Source organism: Camellia sinensis, chromosome 13 (genome assembly GCF_055761805.1).
Source record: "Camellia sinensis isolate YWXY chromosome 13, ASM5576180v1, whole genome shotgun sequence".
NCBI lineage: Eukaryota > Viridiplantae > Streptophyta > Magnoliopsida > Ericales > Theaceae > Camellia > Camellia sinensis.
The window spans coordinates 41,679,081-41,704,958 of NC_138973.1; the positions used below are offsets into that span (position 1 = coordinate 41,679,081).

Here is a 25,878-nt window from a genome sequence, read left to right on the forward strand (position 1 = left end):
CCTAAAATTATAAATTAAAAATATTAAATTATCTTAAATATTTGTCCTAATATTTTTTTTACTGAAAAATATTATAATATATTTTAAAATCAAACAATTCTTATATTCTTATATTATATATATATATATATATAAAATAAGAAAGAAAAGAAAGAAAGAAAATTAAAAAAAAAAAGAAGGAAATTTTTTTTTTAAATTTTTTTTGTGCCAGCTCAACCCGTGTTTTTTTAGTCGCCAATTACTTTTATAAATCCCTAAAATTTAAATTAGAAATGTCTCCCTCCAAATTTAAATTAACAATAGTGTTTGATTATTGTTAACCGTGTATAACGTAAAAATAATTTTAAAAAGTTGAAAAAATTAATTATTAAAAAATTAAGAAAAATTTTAAAATTTGAAATAATATCAATAAGTCTTACAAATCAGATTTATTTACTCATAAGTCATGAGTGAATTTTTTTTACACACTTAGCCCTCGTTTTGATAATGAAATTTTTTTAAAACTTTTTAAATATATGTTTTGTGTCTGTAAAATGATTAATTCATTAGTACTGGTAATAATATTGAAAAATTTATTAAAATGATAAATAATTGGGATATTTTGTCTTTTATTTGTGAATTTTGATTTATTCTTAATTTATTAGTGTTATTGAAATATGATGATGTAAAAAGTATAAATCGTTTAATTGTACTTTTTAAAAATAATAAATTTATTATTAAAAATTAAATTCATCAGACTGACCTGTAACTATGCCTTTAAATTTTTGCAATGTAAAACTATCGACAAACAGCCAATAACAAGTTGCCCATTTTAGCATACCTTTCGCGTGAGGGCCCAATTATTAAAAGATGTGTTCAACCCATCAAATGAAAGCCGACAACTTCTTCCATCTAAAAATAATAGTCTATTTTCAGAATTTAATTTCTTTTTATAATACAATTATTACATTTTAAAAATATTAATTTTTCAAAATTACCTTTTGATAGTATATTTTTGTAGAAATATCAATTGTCATAATTGTACTTTTTGTATTATTAATGGATTTAAAAAAAGGACAAAATAAGAAATTCATATTATTTTAATAATTAATTTTTTTTAAATTAATATTTTGAGATAATAAAAAATAAAATAAGATATTAATAATTTTGGATGGTGGGTGTACAACCTAAAAATAAAAATAAAAATAAAAATAACTATTTTGTTTAGTCAAATTTTCAAGTGGAGACTAATGGTATTGTTATTAATAAAATAAAATAACTATTTTGTTAATTTTTTTATTTTCATTCGGCTACCAAATAATTTAGTAGCGAAAGGTAGGTCTTTAGCGACTAAAAGGAATGTTGTCGCCGAAAGTTAACATTTGGCGACCAAAATTTTGGTCGGCAAAAGATTAAAAATTAATTTTTTTATTTTCATTCGGCTACCAAATAATTTAGTAGCTAAAGGTAGGTCTTTGGCGACTAAAAGGAATGTTGTCGCCGAAAGTTAACGTTTGGCGACCAAAATTTTGGTCGGCAAAAGATTAAAAATTAATTTTTTTATTTTCATTCGGCTACCAAATAATTTAGTAGCCGAAAGTAGGTATACAGCGACTGAAAGAAATTTTGTCGCCGAAACTTGACATTTGGCGACCAAAAGTTTGGTCGGGAAAGATTAAAAATTAATTTTTTTATTTTCATTCGGCTACCAAATAATTTAGTAGCCGAAAGTAGGTATACAGCGACTGAAAGAAATTTTGTCGCCGAAACTTGACATTTGGCGACCAAAAGTTTGGTCGGGAAAGATTAAAAATTAATTTTTTTATTTTCATTTGGCTACCAAACAATTTAGTAGCTAAAGGTACCTCTACGGCTACTAAATTTTTATTTAGTCGCCAATTGTCATATGTTTAGCTACTAAAAATTGTTTTAGTCGCCAATTGTAATATCTTTAGCTACTAAATTTTTTTTAGTAGCCAATAATCAACATTCCCCTACTAAAAAAAATTAGTAGCTAAAAAGTTGACTTTTGCCGACTAATATTATTTTTGGTAGCCAATTCCGTGGCTTTTGCCGACTAAATTAGTTTTGGTAGCTAAAAGTGGTCGGCAAAAATGCTTTTTCTTGTAGTGTTCGTTTTTTTTATTTTTTATTTTTTCTCCTCCTCTTTTGGTAGAGAAGTCTTTTGGTGGTCGTAGGATGCGCTCAGAAGTGTTCTGATTGGCGGACAAAATGGAACTTATAAATTTTTGCCAAATTCAAATAAATTGAGTCGGTTGTCAACAGTATTTTTGTTGTGTTCTATAATGGAAGACTGTTTGGCAAAGTGCATCTAAGTTATTTGTATTTTTGTATTTGTTGTGTTCCATAAATGGAAGAGTGTTTCGTAAAGTGTATTATTAATGTTTTTTTTATTTTAAAAGTTTGTAGTAGGTTATTTGGTGTAATTTTTAGTTATAATTTGTTAAGTAAAAATAATTTAAATAAATTGAAATAATTAATTTATAAAAATTAGTTAACGAGCTTTTAACTTTCACTTTTAAATTATTAATTTTAAGGAGGAGGATTCCTAGATTTTGGAATGAATGTCATTGTTTTCGCTTGTGAGACACACCACAAACCCGTTTCAATGATCTAAATTGTTTATTTTATCAAATACTTTGTGTATTTCATTCATACAAAAATAAATCGATTCGATAACTGTAACTTGTTCAAACCGTGACTTTTGGCTACTAAACAAACTTTAGTCGCTGAAAACCGTATATTAGGCGACAAAACTTCCTTTTAGTCGCTAAAAACACACTGTTCGGCGACTAAACCCTTTTAGTCGCTAAAAACCTGCTTTTCGGCGACTAATTCCATTTTAGTCGCCATTTCATGCACTTTCAGCGACGAAATTTTTTTTTTTAGTCGCCGTTTGTGTTTTTTGTTGTAGTGTCCTTTTAAATGTAGAATATATTGAATTTTATTATTTTTTCCACTTTTCATATTTAGTGATTTTAAAAAAAAAAAAAAAGAGAGTAAAGAATCAATAAATTTTAAATAGTGATCTTATGAATTGTTTGATTCTCTCTTTTTATTTATAGATCCAAATGTTTCATTCTAGTGTGAATTACATAAAGAGTCAAGCATAAACGTGTGTTATGTGTTGAATGACAAATGTGAGTTTTTTGGTAATGTTGAAATTACTAAACGTAACATTTCAAAAAAACTCTTTAATATATTTTTTTTCCAAACGTGACATTCCCATATAACACTTCAAAACATAACACTCTTAATGTAACATATTAAAAAACTTCTTAGTGTGCTTTTCCTAAACATAACACTTCAATCAATGTAATACTAAAAAACTCCTTAGTGTACTTTTTTCAAACGTAACACTCCAATGTAACACATTAAAAAACTCCTTAGTATATTTTTCTCAAATGTAGCAACGTATATTTTAAAAAAATTTCTTAGTGTATTTTTTCCAAACGTAACACTCCAATTAATGTAACACACAAAAACTCCTTAATATACTTTTTCGAAACATAATAACGTAACATTTCAAAAAAAAACTCCTTAACGTATTTTTCCCAAACGTAACACTCCAATTAATATAACACATAAAAATCCCTTAGTGTATGTTTTTCTCCCAAATATAACACTCTAATATAATACTCTAGTGTAACACTCTAATATAACACTAAAAAATCACATTAATAGGAATATAAATTTTTGTGCTCCAAAATAATCTTCCACAACCTCACCTTTACATTTTCATCTAAAAAACAAATTAAAAAAATGAATCACAAAAGGATATTCACTTAAAATCAAATGGCATCAAATCAAATAAATATAGCTTTTCAAAACAAAAAGGACTAATTGATTTATAAAAAAACTCTTAGAACTAAATGGATCGACATTCCCTCATATGAGATTTATGGATAAATTTTTTTTTTAAAAAAAATCACAAATATTATAATTTGTAAGTATGTCGAGATTAGCTATATCTAAAAAGTTTTAAAAAATATTTAAAATATTAAATAAAATCATTAAAAATGAAAAAATAAAAAAAAAACTCAATTTCAAAAAAATTACCCTAAACCAGACAAAGTGCTATTTTTTGTACAGACTAGTAGTACGGGTGTGAAGCTTACCTGATATGTAATACCGTATGAATATGTGGGTTAAAAAATGCGTAAGCACATTAGATTGAGGCCTATTAATGCCAAAAGTTGGAAAAAAAAGAAAAAAAGATGAGATACAAATTATTGCTAACCACTCTCTCGAACTATTTACATGCATGTGAAATTCACATTATATAAATTTCACACATACTAGTGATTGACAAAATATATCAATTATTTTAGACTTCCACTTATAAATTGTAAACTCTTTAGAATTTCTTCTTCTCCAAATAATACTAAAATTATTCTTATAAAAACATTCCACCTATTTAAATGTACACCCCCCACACCCTAAAAGTCCTCTCTCTCAAAATCCTAACAAAACCCACGACAGTGGAACATCCCAAAACTAGTGAAAAATATTTATAGTGATTAACAAATTTTTTCTCTACTTTATTATGAGGTATGTCAATCTACTTGAATTTTTTATTATCACTATTGGAAATTGGACTTTTAGTGGCGTTTAAAAAACGCCGCTATATCTATCAAAAACGCCGCTAATTCCTTTTGTGACATTTAGTACCAAACATCGAAACTGCGGCCGTCACTGTATCTTTGTGACGTTTTAAAAACGTCGTGATATTAGTATAGGAGGCGTTTTAAAAAACGCCGCCAAATGTCCTACTATACACATGTTGACGTCACCAACGATAGTTAGCGACGTTTTAAAAACGCCGTCGTATCTGTTTTAAAAAATGACCGTTACTATTGAGGGTTTAGGAGGCGTTTGTAGAAGCGCCGTCATATCCCTTTTTTTTTTTTTTGAAATTGTGCTAATTTTATTTGATTAAATTAAAAAAAAATACCTATAATAAAACTAACATATAAAATATTAACTCCCATTCAAATACCTGTAATAAAACTAACATATAAAATAAAAACTCTGATTCAAATAACAAATGAAGCATTAATTCAGTTTCTCATTCAATTAATATCTAATCACCATTACCCACAAAATAACATATCCAAAATCCAAAAATTATGTTTCAACATTAACCACAAACTAACATATATCATTAACCACAAACTAACATATATCCAAAAATCATGTTTTAGCATAGAAGTTGTAGTCATCACTGGTTTACATGCCTGCATCAGAACATAAACTGCAATCAAATTCACCAAAATAAACACAAATTGAAGAATTTGTACCCAATACTTATAAACAATACTTAAAACTTGAAGAAGCACTAACAAGAAGATTTTATCACATACCAAGAAGCACTACAAAAAAAATCAATGCAATTTTGCAAAAATAAGCCTACTATGAACTTCAGCATACTCATCATGGTACAAAGGTTTACCAATAACATTAGCCACATGAATCAGCCCATCATTTGTCAAAACTCTAGGGGATTATTATAGAATTTCATCGGAATGTGCACAAAAAAGAATCACTCTTAGTCAAATGCATGTACAACTGCCATCTTCTCACTAAAATTAGTCTACTTCCAAAATAAAATGGCCCAATTTCAATAATTTTCCCCATATCTGCTTCATTTTTAATTTGAATATAAAGAAGCCATTGTCAAGAGAATTTTTATCCTCAGTGACACTGTTTTGTTTCAATTTCCAAACTATTGTCAACATATAAAGAACTATTTATTGTGAATTAACAAGCTCCCCAGGTGTAGCAGAATAAAGAATGTCACAATTGTAAACCAACTCTACTAGCATACTTATGCTCTATGTTCATGCACACGATTGCTATACTCCTTTACATATCTAGCCAACCTCCCAATCAGGGCATACTCAAGTTTCAAAGAACTAGTTCTTTGCTGGAACAGCCTCCAAACTAGTGGTGCCATACAACTTTTATTTTACATTTTTAAATACTCTCAATCATGGTGCCAGATAAACTTAAAACCCCTTGAGTTCACAGTTTAAAATCCAGAGTTTCCCATAAAACAGTTCAACAAATCCATGAGACAGTTCAACTAACCTTATGATGATGGATTGATTCACTTCATCTGCATGATCCATGATAAAAGTAGAGTGAGAAAAACAAATTCTTTAGTAGCAAAGTACAAATAGATGAATATGAGCCCTGTTTTTTTCTTCAAAATCCCTGCAAGTACTATTTAACTCACCTCTCATCATTTCGTTATAGGCAGTATCTGCTATAGCAAAAACATGAGGGTTGTCAAAAAGCTTCTCCCTATAAGCTGTGATAAAATCGTTTCCAAAACAATGGACATCTTTGAAGGGATTGATTGCTATTAAAACAGGTCCTGCTTTACTCTATAGGAAACAAGCACAAACATAGGTCAAATGAGAGGAAAAGGAAACTCAATTTGATGGGAGGGAAATTAAGTATCACAGTTATGCATACATAAATAATATCATGACAATATCTATACTGAAGGTTGTGAAAAGCTGATGGCTCGTTCAAATAACTAAGTTGCTATTCTACAGCTTCCCTTTCACAATGCTAAAATCACGACCCAAATATATTCATGTAAATACATGAACCAAAAAAAAAAAAAAATCACAGAATAGGAAAATGAAAATAAATCAATCCTCGAGTAAAATTTTAGTCGAAACAAAACCTTGGGTGCAGAAGGAATATTAACACTATTTCCTCTCATGTTTCACTTTTGGATTACTCCTACAATAAACACTCAATGCAGCAACTTCAGAAGCATTCCCAACTCCATATGCCTTTCACTGGATCAAATCAAAGTCCAATGAAGCCATACCCCGGTATCACGATGACCTGCAAATAATAGTTAGACAATAGAGTGGACAAGTATTACTTAAAAAATATTTATCCAGATGAGCTTAATTAGGGATGCCTTAAAAAAAAAATTGCAATCTCATCCCATTAATAATTAATCCATGTTAAGTGGTCACGTGACTCACTTAAAGATGACTTCAGAAAATATACAGACGAAGACAAAAATACCTCGATAAAACATAAACAAATTGCACATAAAATAAGTCTCATGTTTGTTTAGTCTTAGAATTTGAAAATACCCTTCCTTTTTAACACCATAGTTATCAGAATTATATTGGCTATTAGCCTATATTAAGAACCAGTTCAACCAATCAATAGCAATTTCCTGAGATTCACTAGTTGATTCATCCACTTATGAGATGCATGGCAAGAAAATTATTTTTAGCACAAAGAAAAAAGTCAGTATCATACCTAGATATATTTTTTCATTCAGCTAACTTGCATCAACGTTGGAGGATGACTTCTTTTTTCTCTTGTGCTTGGGCTTCACTGCATCTATTCCTCCAGTTCCCACTTCCCCATCTGGAGAAGGAGCCGGCTTAACATCCTCAGCAAGTTGGTCTGGTTCTGTTTCAGATGGCTTCTCATGTCTTGATTCTTCTAGCTTCTTATTGGACGTTAACACTCCTGCACGTCACATTAAAGCACGTTAATTTCTACCTCATCATTGTTTTATTGAATGTAAAGGAAGTTTAAACGCAACACCAACATGCAGGAATGAACATAGATCCCAAAACTAAAAATGGAAACTATCACAGAAGGCATAAAAAAAAGTTTTGAGAACAGCTAAACAAGAGTTTACTTTCTTCCCCAATTGACTTTCTACATATGCACATGCGATAGAATACAACAGATGTGATTATAAATAATTTATTGATTCAGAAAGGGTACATAGTTACAACAACAGAAAATACAGGTTCAATTGAAACTTGACTAGCTTCTTCATTTTTCAGATATCACAACCCAAAATTAGAATCAATGGGTTGACTAGTGTCACTATGGACAAAGACGTACAAGTAAGCAAGCCTGCTTACCATGAATGCCGAACAGCGCATATTTATGTTGATTTACATAGGCAAGGTTGCATTCATTTGATGTTAATTCCTTCAATTTATGTTTAATTCTGTGGAAATCTCATTGTAAGGAATAACTTGGCAATCAACGTGGTGTTAAAGAGCTTTGGAGAGGCTTAGGAGCAAGGAAGAGATGAAATTAAGTTAATGCAGCACAATGGTGGAAGCTTCTAGAGAGTGCTATCGCACCCATATCTAGCAGCCAAAAGAAAATTGTCCAGAAAGCATACTGTTGGAGAATGCTAGAGCACCCAATCTATCTATCACACTAGTCTACTAGGTGCACAGATGTATTGACAAGAATTAAGAAATAAATACAGGGGCATATAGGAGCAAGGATAAGAAGCAACTGCCACTTCTTCATTGGCAACTATTATTTTTTTAACCATACCACTTGAGATTATATAAAAAAGTAAAAAATAAATAACAATTTTGAAAAACCTGTGCAACATCAAGTGATCACATGCATCTCAGCCAACAAGACAACAATTAAATCCAAGAATATGACTTGGGCCTTCCGCGACTAAGACCAACCAACCAACCAAATCAGATAACTAAGTGTAAAGCTCATCAAAACGCATATAACATTTTCAAAGAAACACTAAAAGATAGAATGGCAATTGTTATGGTTTTAGGAATTATTATAGAATTTAGATACCACGTGCAGCTAGAGAAGTTTTCAATACATCAAGATCAATTCCCTTCGAGTATGGATCCCTGAAAAAGAAACCAACCTACTTAAAAATGAGAACCCATGTGCTAAGGAGAAATAGGAAAGGAAATTCAACACATAATTTTTCCAGCTGAAAAAGCAAGCATGTGATACAGGGAAGAAAAGGCCACCAAACGATAGTTCAAGAACCATACACTTGCAACTAGCATAGCAACAAATCCCAAAACTATTATGCCACTTACAAACAATCACTGATTATTTTTCTTGGACGGGTCTAAGGCTATTTATGCATGCATGCACCATTAATGATTGCATCCCGGTGGTGCAATCTGAATTAATACTATCAAGCATACTAGAAGCATATCTAGTATGAAGCATATTAATGAAGAAACCAAAAGTTTCTACAATGCTCTTGATAGATTATGATAGATTCAAGAAATACATTGCTCTCTCAAATCAATCAATAAAGACCAAACTATTATGCCTTCAAATGAAAGCAAGCACAAACAAAGTCAAATATTAATTGATTTGCATTTCCATATAGAATACATAAATATCTGTTTATGGTGTTTTGATACATTTTAGCATGCATCAGTTGCCATGGTTAATAAGAGCTTGCCATAATATTACTGGTGAAATCGAATGGTAAAGATTGTCCCGTAATAAGAATAATCAGCATACAACGAATCTAATATTCCAATGGTTGAAATCATAGCACAATCCTCATATTGTCACTCAAAATATTGCAAGAAACACAACACATTGTAAAACAGTCGTACTTTGGAACATCATTGTCCAAAATTTCATAATATAGAGTTCATTATCGGTACCCTAGTTAATGTGTTTGCCACTTGAATTTTTGTTTCCTATTTCAGAATGGCAAAGGAGATATTTCAAACAAAAAAATACCAACTAATAGTGGATTTTTTGTTGCGTAATTAAGAATACCAACTAATAGTGGATTTCTAGGCTGCAGCCTAATCTGGGTAAAAGCTCTTTCTATGTGGAGTTGATGATAATACCTTCTCTCTCTCTCTCTCTCTCTCTCTTTTACCTATTCCAGTGAGGAGGTTTCTTATCAAATACCTAGGTGTTCCCCTTATATCTTCTCAACTTAAAACTGAGGATTGTTGCCAGTTAATTGACAAGATGTTAGCTAGAATCAAGCATTGGTCTACAAAGTTACTCTCATATGGGGGCAGGGTTCAACCATTCAATTAATTCAATTCGTTTTGTTCAGTATCCAAGTCTATTGGTCCTCGATTTTTATTCTTCCTATCGTGAGGAATTTCTTATGGACTGGTTTGGAGCTAAAAGGCCATGCTAAGATTAGTTCGCAGTATATTTTTGCTCCTAAAATGGGAGGTGGTTTGGGGTTTAAATGTCTTATTGATTGGAACAAAGTAGCTATCTTAAAAAATATTTGGGCTTTAAGTATGAAAGCTGATATCCTTTGCGTTAAATGGATTCATACACATGTGATTAAAAGCCATTGTTTTTGGTACATGAGTTGTCCAAGTGATATGTCTTGGACTATGAGGAAAATTTTCAAGCTCAGGACTATTGTCGTTTCTCTCATTAAAGAAAAGATTGGGAATGGTGATGAACATGTCTTTTGCCTAATCCCATTTTTTTATTTGTCATTTATGTTCATGAAATCAATTTTAAATTTAAAAATATCCTAGCTATGATATAATGGCATTTTTTTTATTCCATTGAAGTAGTCAAAAAATATATATATATATATATCTGAGTACAATATATTAAGCACTGAATCTTTGCTAGTTAGTTTTGTACTCCAACTATATTTGCTGTTTAAAATGAACATTGAAAACACTGAATCAAACAATCACTGTTAGTTAGAGTACTCTAACAGATTCAGTCCAAGACATATCACTGTTAGTTAGAGTACAACATATGTTCATCACCATTCCCAGTACAACATATTAGTCCAAGACATATATCATTGTTAGTTAGAGTAAAGAAAAAAACACTGAACACCGAATCACTGTTAGTTAGAGTACAACATATTAAGCACTGAATCTCTGTTAGTTAGTTTTTTTCAATGTTCAAAAAAACATAGTCCAAGACATATCACTGCTAGTTAATCTCTGCTGTTTCATTTTTGTTCTCTAACTATATCTTAAGTGCAACGTATCACTTTCCTTCTTTTTCTCACCAACCAAACACAAAACACTAAATCAAACAATCACTGTTAGTTAGAGTACTCTAACTGATTCAGTCCAAGGCATATCACTTTCCTTCTTTTTCTCACAAACCAAACACAAAACACAAAAATAAAATAGCAAAATATAACTCTAAATTAGCAAAATACAGAGGCACCAGATTAGCAAAATGCACACAGATACAGAAGCACATATACAGCAGCACACAGATACAGTAGAACAGAGCAGCACACAGAAATAGAGGCATAAAATATAACTCTAAATTTTCCATCATGTTTATATTAGCTTCATGTAGATGATTTCTATGAAATCTTGAAAATGAAACTTTCTATTTATATAGCTTCATGTAGAGAGAGAGAGAGAGAGAGAGAGAGAGAGAGAGTACCGATTTGAGCTTGAAATGCGAGTAATTGAGGGGTCAAAGTTCAGATCTGAGCTTCTAGAAATCACTGAATCTCTGAATCTTTGATGGAGCTTCGAAATCGGTTCGATCTGGAGCTTCGATGGAGCTTCGAAATCGCTTCGATCTAGAGCTTCGAAATCGCTTCGAATTTCTAAATCTTCGATGATGATGTATGCGTATGGGTTGAGAGAGAGAGAGAGAGAGAGAGAGAGAGAGAGGGCTCAGATTCAAAATGATGTATGCGTATGGTTTGAGAGAGGGCCCAAATACAAAATAAGGATTGAAAAGGCGCGTGTGGCTACCGCATTTGGAGGCGCTTTTCAATGCCTCCTATTATAAAACGGTGCCGTTTTAGTTAAAATAATATGCGGCGTTTGTAAAACGCCGTTAAATATTAATAATAGTGACATTTAAAAAAACGTCGTTAAAAAAATGCCACCGTCTCCCCTTTTTCTAGCAGTGTGTTGTACTCTTCTCGTCTCATGGGGTTGTGGTTATTGAAAAAATTTGCACTCATTGTCATTGCCAGAGAAGTGTATGTAATCAAATGGTTACCACCGTTGCCGCCGAAATATTGCCGCCGAAGGATTTTCAAGGTGGGTACGTTTTGAAAGTGGGATTTAGAGAAGATAGATTGGTGGTGATGGAGGTGTGTACTCTCATAAACCCTAATTCATGATGTAGTGTTGTGTGGGCTTAATTGTGAGATGGGGTGTTCCAAAATTATTGATGTCATTTTTAGTAATTTCATTTGAGGTTATTATTGTAATAAATAAATAAATAAATAAAGCTAAAATATGGAAGATCTAAAATAATTAATGGAGTGTTAATAGTAGGGCTGTGCAAAATACTGTCAAATCCGCTAAAACCGCACCGATCCGCATCTATCCGCACCGCTCTAACCACTAACCGCAGTTTAAACATTAAATTTTATAATCCGCCAACCGAACCGCTCCACTCCGCTAAAGTTAATACATATATATTTTTTAACTTCCAATGAAATATCAATGTAAAAATGAGTGTGAGAGAGATTTAAGATATAAAATTTATTATAAATTAGTGGTTATATATATGAAACATATTATTTAAAATTATATTGTGTTATATATCTAAAAAATATTATATAAATTAGTATTATATATTATGCAAATGTATGATAATTAGTTAGAATATTCTTCAATCCGCCAATCCGCCAAAAATCGCCCAAACCGCAAATTGTCAATCCGCTAATCTGCCAACCCAACATTCGGTTTGTAAATTTACTCTCAAACTGCCCGAACCGCACCGCGCACACCCCTAGTTAATAGCAACACTCTAAAATAATTGATAAATTTAAGAATAAATTACATTAACACCCTTAAGGTTTGCTCTTAATACATATTTCTCCTTAAAGTTCTAAAAATTACAATCCCCCTAAGATTTATAGTTGCATTGTAATATCCCACATTTGTTAGTTAATAGGTAGAATTTTTTTTGATCATAGTCGATAGTTAGATTGACTAACAATTTTTGGTAATGTCAACAGTTAATTTTTTCCTTATGCTAACTTTACCCTCATGCACTTTCGCATTCTACAACAAATCATTTTCTCTCACAATTCATCACCCAAGTCATTTTAGAAATTATGTGTTGTTCTTGGAATAAATTCACATGATATTCTATCTTAATATTTATTGATTAAAATTGTGGGACTCCATAATTTTTGTTAAGAGTTTAAGAAATAAATTGACAAATATCAAATAATAAATAGTGTAAAATAATACTACAAGACCACCGATTAATCACTCTCATTTTAGGCAACTACCACCCTCTCCTTCCTTACATTACCTCCCATCACCACCACAATCATCCTTCCACAACTCCAAACACTCCCCGAACAAACTCATGCACACAAATAAAAAAATCTTCACAACCAACTTATTAAACTGCACAAAGATAAAGAGGAAAAATAGAAAATCAGATATTATAGAAATAAACAAACAAATAAATAAACCAGACACTGATAAAAAGAAAAACAGAGCTTCATTTTACCAATGCACACATACACATTTACGGACAATTACCCACATTCTCTTATATAAAACAGTCAAAAATTCATACAGAAAATATTTGAGATCCTCATAAATTTTTTAAAATTCAATTCGCAATAATATAATCGGACCAATGTCAGTTTTTTATTAGTTGAACACTCAATGATATGGGTCTCACTACTTTTGCCACATCATCTATTTATCTATCTATCTATCTATATTATAAAGTCAACACCTCTTATGGTGTCTTGAAGCCTTTGTTTCTTATGGTGCCACGTGTCTACATTTTTATTTGAAATAAAAAAAAAAATTAAATAGATGAGTGGAGGGGACTTGAACCTTAGACTTATATCAAATAAATAAGACTCTTACCATTTGACTAGCATACAATATATAATAATTTTTTTATTTTATTTTTATTTATTTGAATAGCACACGTATCGCGTGTGGCAATCGCTAATTATAAATACATTTGTGGATATAAAATGTGAGTTGCTAACATTGTGGAATTTATACCCACATCTACATGTAATCAAATTCACTTCATAAACACAAAACCGTCACTGTGATATACAAATCAAAAACATTGTCCATGACTTAAAAACAAAACCACCACCATGAGTGAAGAAGCCAAGAGACTACATGGTAACATTAATCCAAGTTACCTGGTGAAATTAATCAAAAAAATCTACTTCAATTCATGTTGAGATGGTGATTGGTGGGTTGGGTGGTGCGACGAAGGGTTGATGGTACTGAAATTGATGGTTGTTGGTTCCGCAACAGGGAACTCTTCGCAAATATTTGTTGTTGGTGCTGCAACACATTGAGAGGTGGTGGGTTCGTAGATCAACGGACGAGGATGATGATTGTGCCATGCCATCCCTCAAGCCATGAGCGACAACACTACAGGCTGCAATCACTTGCAGAGATTTAGGGTTTTGATTATGCTAAATGATATAGGATTTTTTATTTTGCTAGATGATTTTTGGTGGCATAGCCTTAATTCAATTCAATTTGATCCAATCAGGAGTTTTGATCATGGGAGTGCCTTCAATTGGAAGGGCTTTGATTTTTTATTATGGTGGTTGTGGTTTGTGGTTGTGATTGGCATAGTGACAAATGGAGGAGGAGTGGTGGGTCGCCGCCGGCGGTGACAAGTGATTAGTGGTGATGAAAGTTGTGAACTGTAGTCGGATACACTAATGCTGTGGTGATGGAAGTGGTGAAGGTGGGGATGCACTGGTAATAGTGGAGAGGGGTACTGGTGGGGATACAATGGTGAAGGTGAAAAGTGGCAGAGGGTATAAATATGGGTTTGGGTAAAGAAAGAAGACCATTATGGTACTTTCGTAAATTAGTCATCTTGATTTGATTTTTTTTTTTGACAGTATTACAAATTAAATTCTGAGGATTAGTATGTCTAGAGAGATCTGTATTAAATATAAATTTGAGAGACTATCAGCGTAATTTATCTATTATTTTTAATTTATAACTATAGCAAATGTCATAAATTAGAACTTCGTCGTCTAGAATCTTGAGGGAGAAAGCTTTTCCATGGTATCTCCATAAGTTATAAGTACTACTTAACAAGACATTAGTCTACCCGTTCGGAACAATCTTTAAAAAGTCAGTTTTTACTAAAACAAATAGGAAAATTATAAAGTTAAAAAGATTTATCATGTGTTAAAAAAAATGCTACAAAAAGAAAATTTTAACTTCTCAAACAAATCAATTTAGAAAAGCAGCCTCAAACGTCTATGGTATAAAAATATTCATGCTTTGATATTTACACTATGTTTGGGAACCTAGGAGAGAAAAAAAAAAGAAAAGAAATTATTGTGATTTCTTTCATTTTTGTTTAGATAAGTAAGAAATAAAATTTTAAAAAATGATTGTGATTTCTCTCCTTCTTGTTTGGTTAGATTTCATAAGAGAAAAGAAAATAAATTATTTTATGTTATATTACCAAAACAACCTTTTTATATTTTCAATCATTTTATTTCTTTTATTTTTATAGGGACAAAATTGGTATTATGATAATATTGGTTTCTTTTCTCTCTCAATCTCTCTAGTTTTGGGAAGACTGAAAATAAGGGTTATAAGAGAAATGAGTTTCTCTATATTTCTCTGTATTTCTCCTCGTTTCGTTCTACTTAAGTTATCCAAACAAGTAAGAGAAATGCATATCTCTCCATTTCTTTTCCTTTCTCTCCAAATCACTCAATCCAAACATAGCGTTAGAGCATCAGCATCAGGATCGTTAAAATCGTTTCTTATAGGGGGTGTCCGCGGTTCGGTTTGGGACGGTTTGCGGTTCGGTTTGGACCCGTCCGCATCTATGCTGTTTGGGAAAAAGTCAACCTGCAACCGCCCACAATGCGATTTGGGGTTTGTGCGGATAGGATTCGCGGATGTGCGGGCGGTTGTAGGCAGTTTGCGGATTGAACTTTTTTTCCAAAAATTTATTTTTAAACCTTTTTTTTTCCCAAAAATTTGTTACAATCATCAAACTTGGGATGGAATGTGATCATTAATCAACTGCTTCACTTCTATTTTGGAAAGTGGCAAAGACGGCAATAGCTAGAAACCTAATGCTAGTGACTAAATTTTCAGATGAACATCGAATCAAATGAGAAAGCCATCCAGATGCTCGATTCTCAATATTCTACCAACCACCGGTGCAAAATTCCTATGCCATTCAATGTCATGCATTTTGTCAAACTCAATTCCATCATCAATGAGTATTGCAACGATTCTTGCAGCCTTGAAGCATATTGAGCTTATGGATTGCAATCCATTGCCCTTGCGGTATTTTTGAATGCCATCCAAGGATAACTCAAATCCATACAGTTCAGCAATATCCCTTATACATTCCAAATAGATTACATTTAGATTTAGATTTAGTAATAGATTCAGATTCAGATTAATAACAGATTCAAATTTAATTTTAATAACAGATTCAGATTTAATTTAATTTTAATAACAAATTCAGATCAAACAAAACAAATTTAAGAACAAACAAAACAAATTTGTTTGGTGCAGAGATTCAAATTTACAGATTCAGATCAAACAGATTCAGATCAAACAAAACAAAACAGATTCAATTTACAGATTCAGATCAAACAAAACAAACACAGAGACCAAAACAAATTCAAGAAAAAATTTGTATGGGAACTGTTACAGATTCAATTCCAAAACAAACAGATCAAATTTAAGAACAAATTGTTTAAGAACAAATTTAATTCCAAAACAAACACACAGATTACAGATTCAATTTCAAAAAAAATCAGATCTGTTGGTCCAAAAAAAAATCAGATTTATTTCCAAAGAAACACACAGATTCGATCGGTGCAGAGATAAGAAATCAGGGAGGGAATGAGTGAGAGAGAGAGAGAGAGAGAGAGAGAGAGAGAGAGGGAGACAGATCAGAGAGATATCTGATATATATATATATGTTGTAAAAAAAAATCAACGATCGGGGCGAGAGAGAGAGAGAGGGGGAGAGAGATTGAGACAGAGTGGCTTACCTGTTGTAAAAAAAATCAACGATCGGTGCGATGAGATGAACAACGAGAGAGTGATCGGTGCAGAAAATGAAGATGAACAACGAAACGAGAGAGTGAGAGAGACAGTGATGAGAGATGAGATGAGACTGAGAGAGTGAGGGAGACAACGATTAGGGTTTTTGTTTTGTTTGTTATAGATGAGGTGAGTGAGATGGTGAGATGGACGGTTAGATTTGAAAGAGGAAAAAAAAAAATAATTAATTTAATGCGGGTGCGGTTCAAACCCGCAACCCGAAATTTATATAAAATCCAAACTGCACCCTACCCTAATGTGTTTGCGAAACCGTCCACACGCGTGCGATTCAGATCGGGTAGGGCGGTTTGCGCGGGTCGGATAACCCTACGCCCAGCCCTAGTTTCTTAGCTAAATTAACGATATAAATTTCAAAAAATCACCTCCATCAATCTCCCTTGCAGCTCGTCAAAATTTGCGTTTGCTACAGTATCTCGCTACAACAAGCGAGGTACTGTTCATCGCTACTTATGTATTGCCGGATGTTCGCCCGGAAGTTCGGCTGGTCAACAACATATTTTTTTTTTTTACATTTCTTCCAGTTTTACCTTTACAAAGGAACATAAGAATTGTTTGGCTAGCAGTTCATCAATTTAATTAAAAAAAAAGAATAACAAATATTTTAATAGGGTTGAGTTAGAATAGAGAATTTGATGCAGTGGGGTGATTAGTTAAAATAGGAAAATAGCATTTTTAGTTATAATTTGACTAAAAATTTAAAGAGATTGGTGTGGATGCTCTTACCACAATAAATAGAAAAATTTAAATTTAAAAAAATAACAAATTGGAAATGGAAAATTAGCACTTTGTTTCTTACTGCTGCAGAAAATAAGAAAAATGAAAGGGTAAATTAAACTTATCTCTCTTGAGATTTAGCATAATTATAGGATTCTCTTCTGTAGTTTTAATAATAACAATAATATCCTTTACTTTTGAAATTATAATACATTTTGACCCATTGTTAACCGTTTGTTAGCACTCTTGTCAAAATATGCTGATGTTACATGTTTTAAAACCTTAAATGCTAATCACTCTGTTTGATGTTAATTTTTTGAAATCAATTTTTTGAAAATTAAGTTTTTTATTTTTTATATTTTTTTTTGTATTTTTAGTGAATATTTTTAAAATTATAAGCAATTTCTCTACTTTTTTAGATGGACTAAAATGTAAAATATTAATAAAAAAGATATTTTAAAAAATCAATAAATACACAAGAATATGAATATGTAGGGGTGATCGCTGATCGAGTTGAGTTGGACAATATCCCATTCGCCATTCGTCTAAAATAAGGCGGATTGGAAAAAATCAATCTACATCTGTCCACCAGTTTGGCGAATGAGGATTGAGTGAGCCGTGCAGGTTGATGGATGGATGCAATCAGTTTGGCGGTTTGGACTTTACAAATTTTGGGCATTTTTTTAAATTATAATTCATAACTTTTATAATCTCTAATAATTATTAATTTTTTAAAAAAATGTATTTATTGGCTATATATTTTGTATAAGTCAATCGCAGCTTAACACGTGACTCGTAAAGGGTAATTTGGAGAGTTAATGTAAGTCTCCAGCCAACGACAGATACATAGCAGTATATATTGGTAACAATGGATTCGTGCAGCATTGGAGCAATCAGAAGGCGTAAGGTGACATGGTCCAACGGTGACTCACAATTCAAATTCAAATTCATGAAGGAAGTCTAACTGCAAGAATGACGTAGTGGAAGTAAACTGTTCAAGGCCATGACTAGTGATCGTGGAAGGGCATTTCGAAGGTTAGAATACCGCTTCGACAGTTACCATTAGAGGGTATAAATAGAAAAGAAGGCTAACAGAAATGGTCCACACTTAGATCCCGAAATCAGTTATTTATTTTATATTTTTCTTTCTAATTTTTACATTTTTAGTTCTTCAATTCCTGTACTGTACTTCAATTCTTATGAGTAGTTTCAAGTAATCTATTGTTGTAAAACCCTTCAACATTGTGGAAGTGCGAGGGTATTATTATGAGTTCTTATTATTTAATGAAATCCAGTTCTTCAAACTGTTTTTATCAATTGTTATTGTTAATATTTTTAATTTTCTCCTGAGCAAAGCCATTAGAAAAAGTCCTCTTCATTGAAACTGAAAGAACTTCAACACAATCATCTGATAATTGGTTGGCAATTAAAATTTCTGTAAGAACTTATTGATCCTTACTGGCACGTTTAAAATTACATTATTAATTTTCGAAAGTCAAAAAAGTCAACATATATTTTTTAGCATGCCCAGTGAGACCTTTAAGAAAGAGCAAAGTTTTGGCCAGAGCTCTCCCGTTATAAGACAATGAAGAAGGTTTCCCAACTCCAGTCCTCTAATTTTTCGAAGCTCATTTTCTTACCAAAATGCCCCAAAATTGACACTTCAGCAAATTAGCGCTGTTTTAGTTATGGTTGCCTCAGCACACTCTGGTTGTTGGCTAGGACATTCTAGCGCCTTGCACACTATGGTCTGCTCGGCCACTCCATAGTAAAGTTATGAATTCCAATACCGGCCAACATATCATTTCTTTTTTCATTTGTATGGTTACATATGGGTACCTGTATGTACCAGCAAACACTGTAATGGATTTTTCGGTATATATAATATATGTATAAAAAAAAATTATAATAACCTATAAATTTTAATGTGCATTCTGTGACATTCAACACCAAATCATTTAATTTAAGCATGACATAAACATGTTATCCAACACAATCTCCGGTTGTTGAGCATAATTATTAACTTAACAAAGAGCAGTATGTTTTGTGCTAAGAAAGAACAATATGTATCACATGAAAAGGATGAATCTGATAGCAAACACAGCCAAAAAATGTTCTAGATAAAACATTAACAGGATCAAGCAAGCAAAATATTGAACTTAAGAGGATTAAAATTGGTCTGTTCGTTCTATACTTGTTCTAGATTGAAGCAAGCAAAATAGGCCATCTTAAAATTTCACATCAAAATGTTTGCCTTAATCTGATAGCAAACAGATTTTGAATATGGAGTGGAGAGTGAGAGATGAGAGTGATTTATATATATAACGGAGAGGGAGGGCTTTTAACTAACCGATCCGGCCTTTTCGAGCTTCAGGTGATCTCTTCTCTACCAAGGAAAACAGCTTCAAGCCTAAGCACTCTGTTGCTAGGGGCCTTTGCCCCAAAGTCAAAACCCAAATGTTAGGGCTGAATGACTGAAAGGTTTGGGCAAATATTTACGCTGTGTTTGGTTGGGGGATTTGGAGAGAGATTTGGAAAAGAAATAGGAAAAAGTGTGTGAAACTAAGTGAAATATAGGTATATTTTATTCACATTTCACCTACCTTTTCCATTTCCCTTTCCAATTCCCTCCTCAAATCCCCCAACCAAACACAGCATTAGGAATCAAAGGTTTGTGTACCAGACTGGTATGCCTGTGTATCAAAATTTACCAAAATTCTACGGTGAAACATCCTGATAAGCAAAAAGATTTTCAATGAAACAAAACTTCATATAAGCGGTCCCATTTCTGGTCTAGTACGGTACGTCTCAGACAGTATGAGACGGGATTAATAACTTTGCTCCATATGGTGGTCTTCCGAGCTGAGCTCTATTGAGCCACTTGTATCGATATCTTCAGAAAGTTGACAAGTCAAGACCCCTTGTCCATGTTGTATGACCCTATGCATGTCCGGAAACCATTGAATAACTTTATCATTATTAGTAAAAAGCCATTACTGTTGCAAACCAGAGCATTTAAGATTGTGCCGAGAAATGCTCTCTCTTAGATGACTTGACCGATAATAAGAAAATACTCCATCCCTTCCCAACTCAACGTTTTGAGTATGTGCACTATATGTTCAATTCTTGCATCAGAAAAACCACCAATTGTGAACTTCTCGACGACTCCCTTCACTTCAATCAGACTATGCCCACGTTCCTTCTTCAATCCACTACCCTTCAGCATCTTTCTTGCCTCTGCAACACAATACGACGTCCCATCTGAAGCATATAAACTTGATAATAGAACATAGGGTGAAGTAGTAACAGGATCACGTTTCAAAAGCGTTCTTGCCAAACATTGCGCAATTAAAACATCTCCATGCAGTCAGCAAGCAGAGAGCAAGCTCACTAAAACAACTGGATCATGCCCAAAAGGAAATTTTTCTATGTATTCTTCAGCCTCCTTTAGTCTCCCAGCTCGTCCAAGTAGATCTATGAGGCAAGAGAAATGATCATTGTCAGGGGCAATCCCATAGATTTCATTCATAGAATTGAAATAGGCTTGGCCCTCATCCACAAGCCCTGCATGATTGCACCCTGTGAGAAGTGCAATAAATGTAACAGAATCTGGCTTCAAACCAAGCACCTTCATCTGCTCAAACAGCTCTAGGGCCTTTGCCTCATGCCCATGATTTCCAATCCAGCATGATGCTATTCCATGATACAAGATTGCGACAGCCCATTTTATTAAAAACAGTTTGTGCATATCCAATGCAACCACATTTAGCATACATGTTTACAAGTGCATTATCAACACCTACATCTCGTCCAACGTCGTTCTGATCAGATGAGCATGAATCTGCTTGCCATGGCGTACAGAAGCAATGCCAGCACAGGGAAAGGCTATGGTGTACACTTGGTGTGCACCCAATCACAAATTGTTATGACTTTATAACAAAATTTCGTAACATTAACTATAAAATGCATAACCTCGCCACAAATTACCGTAATAAAATATTCAAAATTTTGTGATTCATGTAACAAAAATTTGGGGTTTAGTTACAACATTTTTTGTTAAGTTAATTTGTAATGAGATTACGCAAATTTGTGTGGTAGGGTGCATATGGCAAGCACCCGAAACGGGTGCACACCATAGAGTTTCCCCATTTCCGATAAAAGGGGTGGAGTCAAGGTTGTGCTCGATTAGTTAATCCACAGGTATCACGTAATTATATTCTTACTCAATTACAAATTATCATGTTTTCTCATATTTTCTAATTACTCAACACAAAATCGTAAGTCTCATTCTCTCTATCAATCACAATGCATATAGAATGCGTAATGCTTTGGACCAACCAATAATTTCTCCTTTATTATTCTGTTTCTAATTGACTGTCCCAACTTGAGTTGGGTTTCTCTTCTGACTATCATGGATTATTTATTCTTTTGAAGAAATTACAAATATTTTTTAAAATACAGATTACTCCTATTTTTAGAATTTTTTTTAATCTAACAGAATTATGAGAAAAAATAAAGTTTCTAACTTTTTTATTTTTTTTTATATTATGAAAAATGATATACAAGCCCACTTTTTAGACCCATTTATAGACCTGATGATATGTTAGTGATATGATTGGTTGATGATTAGAGAAAATATAAGAGAGAGCGTTACCTTTATCCTAATTGATTATCATATCACTAGGTTTAAAAATTTGGTCTAATTTTTTGTCATGAATAGTAATGTTCATTTTTTATACAACAATAAAAATATATGAATTGTTAATTAAAATATATTTATAATATCATTAAAAACTGTTATTAACTTAATGTATTAATCAACTAATAATAAAAAAAAAGATCATTTTTTATGTGATTATAAACTTGAAGGGGCGTGATGTAATTTTTGAAAATACAAAGAATAATTCATATTTTAAGCAAACTTTAGATGATATAATTGTCATTTATCTTTTTTTTTTTTTTTTCTTTTTTAACGGCGATTCAGTTTAGTGGATAAATTACATTTTGCCTCCTTTATGCTTACTATTTTCTCATTTTGGTCTTAACTTTTGTTTCACATTTCAATTTTTTTTTTTTTTAAATTTACATCAAAGCTAAATTTTGTTCAAAATTAGACATAAAACATCATGTTGGTTGTCACTTGACATAAAAATGTTAAAGGTTTAGGTTAAGGTAAACCTCCTTAAACTATGACTCATTTGCATTTTGTCTTTCTGAACTTCCAAACTCTAACAATTAATCACCTCAGTTAGTCACCTCGAAGTATTATGTTGCTACATTTGACACTTTTCATTAGAATTCTATTAGGGATTTAAATGGAATCAAGTCATGTATAAAGTATATGACACACTTATTAATTTTTTAAAATAACATTACTCATTATTGTTTTTTTTTAGAATAATACTACTATATTTTGGTGATCTTATTTGCACTTTGTCTCCCTTCTTCTTAGTGACAAAATGAAAATAAGATCATTAGATAAGCGCATTATCACTTTAACAATTTAGTAAATCTATCATATACTTTACACATGATTTAATTTTGTGTAAACCTCTAAGGCCCTGTTTATTTTGGGAGATAAAATGGAGGGGATTGATAGTGAGGGGATTGATAGTGATGAATTGTTAAATTATTTTTATATAAAATAATAAAACAAATAAAAAAATATAAAAAATTAAACATTATGTTTAAAAAAAATTCTCAATATATAAAAAATAATAAAATTTCTAATCCCCTCACTATTTTCTAATACCATCTCTACCTCCTCCTTACCAATCCCTCTTCCAAGAGTATTACTAATACCAAGGGAGTCCCAAGGCTATCTCTCCAAACAAACAAGGGCATTAGTAATACCTTGGTATTACTAGTCCCAATACCTTTCCTATAACCTAAAACAAACGGGGCCTAATAGAATCTTAACAAAAAGGGTTAACTATAACAAGATAATATTTTGATATGATTAACGATTGAGTTTTAAAATTTATGGAAACAAAATGTAAATGTCATGCGGTTGCCAATGTAATTTTCTTGTCTAATTTTTTACAAGGTTAACTTTATGAATAATTTTAAAAAAAAATACTTAAAATGTGAAGACCAAAATAAGAAAAAAAATATTTAAGGACCACAATAAAAAAATGATGAAATATAAAGAAAGAAAGGTATAATTTATCCTTAACGGTGCAATTCTTGCAATAACGAATTAGATAATCGACGAGTGAAAATTTAATAAAAGCTAACAACGTGTCTTATCATCAGGGGTGGAGTGGATGACCGTATATTACACTACTTGTTATGGATCCGTAAGGACTTTTGTTCTCTTCCAGGAGAAGGAATGAAAGAACTATGGCGCGTCTCATTTTTCTTTTTCTTTTTATTTATTTATTTATTATTTTAAGAAGTGAGTTAGAAGTAACTTTTTTAATTTTTAATTTATTTTTGTCTCACAAAAAAAAAGTTTAAAAAAAAAGGCGCAAAAAATCCAACTTTTCCTTTGTTTTGCCTTTTTTTTTTTTTTGGTGTGTGTGCTGCTGGTTAGTTTTGGTTTGAGCAGACCTGTCAAAACTACATTGCTTTAAAAAAAAATAACAAAAATAATAAGGGAAAATTATATTTAAAAAAATCTCAAAATTTGATATTTGTTACAAAATAAATCATGAATTTTTAATTTTATTAATTTAAATTAATTTTTTTATTTATTTTTAATCTAAACTATTGACCTATTTTTGTTAGCTAAATTGATGGGAAATGATATTTCAGATATTTTATATATATTCACATTGAGTTTAAAGAACTAAAAAAAAAGTGGTGAGTTTTACCTAATAAAAATAAACGAATGGTTGAGATTAAAAACAAATCAAAATATTAAAGTTTAAATTGATAAAATTAAAAATTAAAAATTTATTTTGTTACAAAGGTCAAACTTTGAGTTTTTTTTTTTGGTTATAATTTCTCAAAATAATAATAATAATAATAATAATAATAATAATAATAATAATAATAATAATAAAACCCTTAAATATATTAATGTTAAATTTACTTACAATGATGTGTATTATCACATATTATTTATTGATTTGTTGAAAAATCAACCAATGTACTCTAATAAATATCAATGTCAAACAAAATATAACTAGTCTCATTTGATTTTTAAAAACATTAAAAATATAATAATCGATAATATACATTAAATTTCAACTCATGTGAATTTTCAAAAAAAAAAAAAAAGGTCAGGACATATTTCTCCTTATTACAATAAATGTTTTTGAAAATTTGTAAGATTTTGTTTTGTTTGAAACCAAAGACGAAAAGCAAGCCAAAAAAAATCAAAAAATCAAAACTGTCCCCACACCAGCGGACTTGAGGTGGCTGTTGTGCTACTGTGTAACTAAATGGGCCCATTTTGAGACCCAAGTACATCGAGTAGAACATACCTGTAAAAAATCAAGTTAATCATATATCGTTAACCCTTTCATCCACTCACATTTGTATCTACAAAAATAAATGACAATTATGATTTAAAATATTAAAATGAATGTGAGTAGATGAAAGAGTTAACGATATTCGATTAATTTAATTTTTGTAAGTATATATATTCTATTCAATAAATTCTAGAATATAAACGGTTCGAATCATCAAAATAGGTCCTGAAATTGGCCCATTTGGTTGCACAGCAGTGGTTGTCCTAACATTCCTATTACTAAATGTTTTTTTAAATATCTTATATGAGCGTAGGTCTCACATGAGTGTAAGATCCATACTCAAGTGAGATATTTGATTTGAGTTTTTTGAATTAAGTTTTTTGAAAATGAGTTTTTTAATTTTCGTATTTTTTTTGTTTTTAGTGAATATATTTAAAATTTTAAACATTTTTTTTTTACTTTTTTAGATGCACCTTACTTAGATGTATCTAAAAAGTAAAAAATTTGTGAAAAAATATTTTTAAAAATTAATAAATACATAAAAATACAAAAATGTACTGAATTCTCAGATTTTTTTTTGTATTTTTGGTATTTAGTTAATTTTTAAAAGGTTTTTTTCAATTTTTTTTTTTTACTTTTTAGATATATGTATGTTAAGTATGTTTAAAAATTAAAAAAATTGCTCAAACTATTAAAAAAATTCAGTAAAAACAAAAAAACACGAAAAATAAAAAAGTATAATTTTTTGAAAAGTGTTTTTGAAAAATGATAACCAAGCATGGTGAGACTTCTAATATTTTTCTTTGACTAAACTATCCCGTGATGTAAAGATATGATAATATTATTTTCTATTAATATAATTAATAAATTATTAATAAAATAAGATTAAGTGTTAA

General features: G+C 31.3%; 1 protein-coding gene across 5 annotated transcripts; it reads right to left on the reverse strand.

Annotated features, from left to right (window-relative positions):
• Positions 1 to 5,054: 5,054 nt before the first annotated feature.
• On the reverse strand, positions 5,055 to 16,948 carry LOC114285101 (myosin-2). 5 transcript variants are annotated; one of them, XM_082902073.1, is made up of 7 exons: positions 16,778 to 16,941; positions 11,203 to 13,145; positions 8,617 to 8,675; positions 7,297 to 7,512; positions 6,698 to 6,864; positions 6,239 to 6,389; positions 5,055 to 6,118 (listed from the first exon to the last, which is right to left on the reverse strand). In XM_082902073.1, the coding sequence occupies exons 5-7, from the start codon at positions 6,734 to 6,736 to the stop codon at positions 6,009 to 6,011; spliced, it is 300 nt and encodes a 99-aa protein (XP_082758199.1). In that variant the 5' UTR covers positions 6,737 to 6,864; positions 7,297 to 7,512; positions 8,617 to 8,675; positions 11,203 to 13,145; positions 16,778 to 16,941; the 3' UTR covers positions 5,055 to 6,008. The 5 variants fall into 5 exon arrangements, 4 of the variants coding, with proteins under 4 accessions (XP_082758199.1, XP_082758200.1, XP_082758201.1 ...); XR_014348756.1 differs by having other exon boundaries at positions 5,057 to 5,237; positions 6,091 to 6,389; positions 16,778 to 16,948; XM_028228094.2 differs by lacking the exon at positions 16,778 to 16,941 and having other exon boundaries at positions 5,063 to 5,237; positions 6,091 to 6,118; positions 11,203 to 12,343.
• Positions 16,949 to 25,878: the final 8,930 nt, after the last annotated feature.

Coding starts and splice junctions, on each gene's coding strand:
- LOC114285101 (XM_082902074.1), bottom strand. CDS start 6,736: ATGAGAGGAAATAGTGTTAATATTCCTTCTGCACCCAAG. Junction 6,390..6,697: donor ATATTCCTTCTGCACCCAAG/GTTTTGTTTCGA, acceptor TGTTTCCTATAG/AGTAAAGCAGGACCTGTTTT. Junction 6,119..6,238: donor CTATAACGAAATGATGAGAG/GTGAGTTAAATA, acceptor TGGATCATGCAG/ATGAAGTGAATCAATCCATC.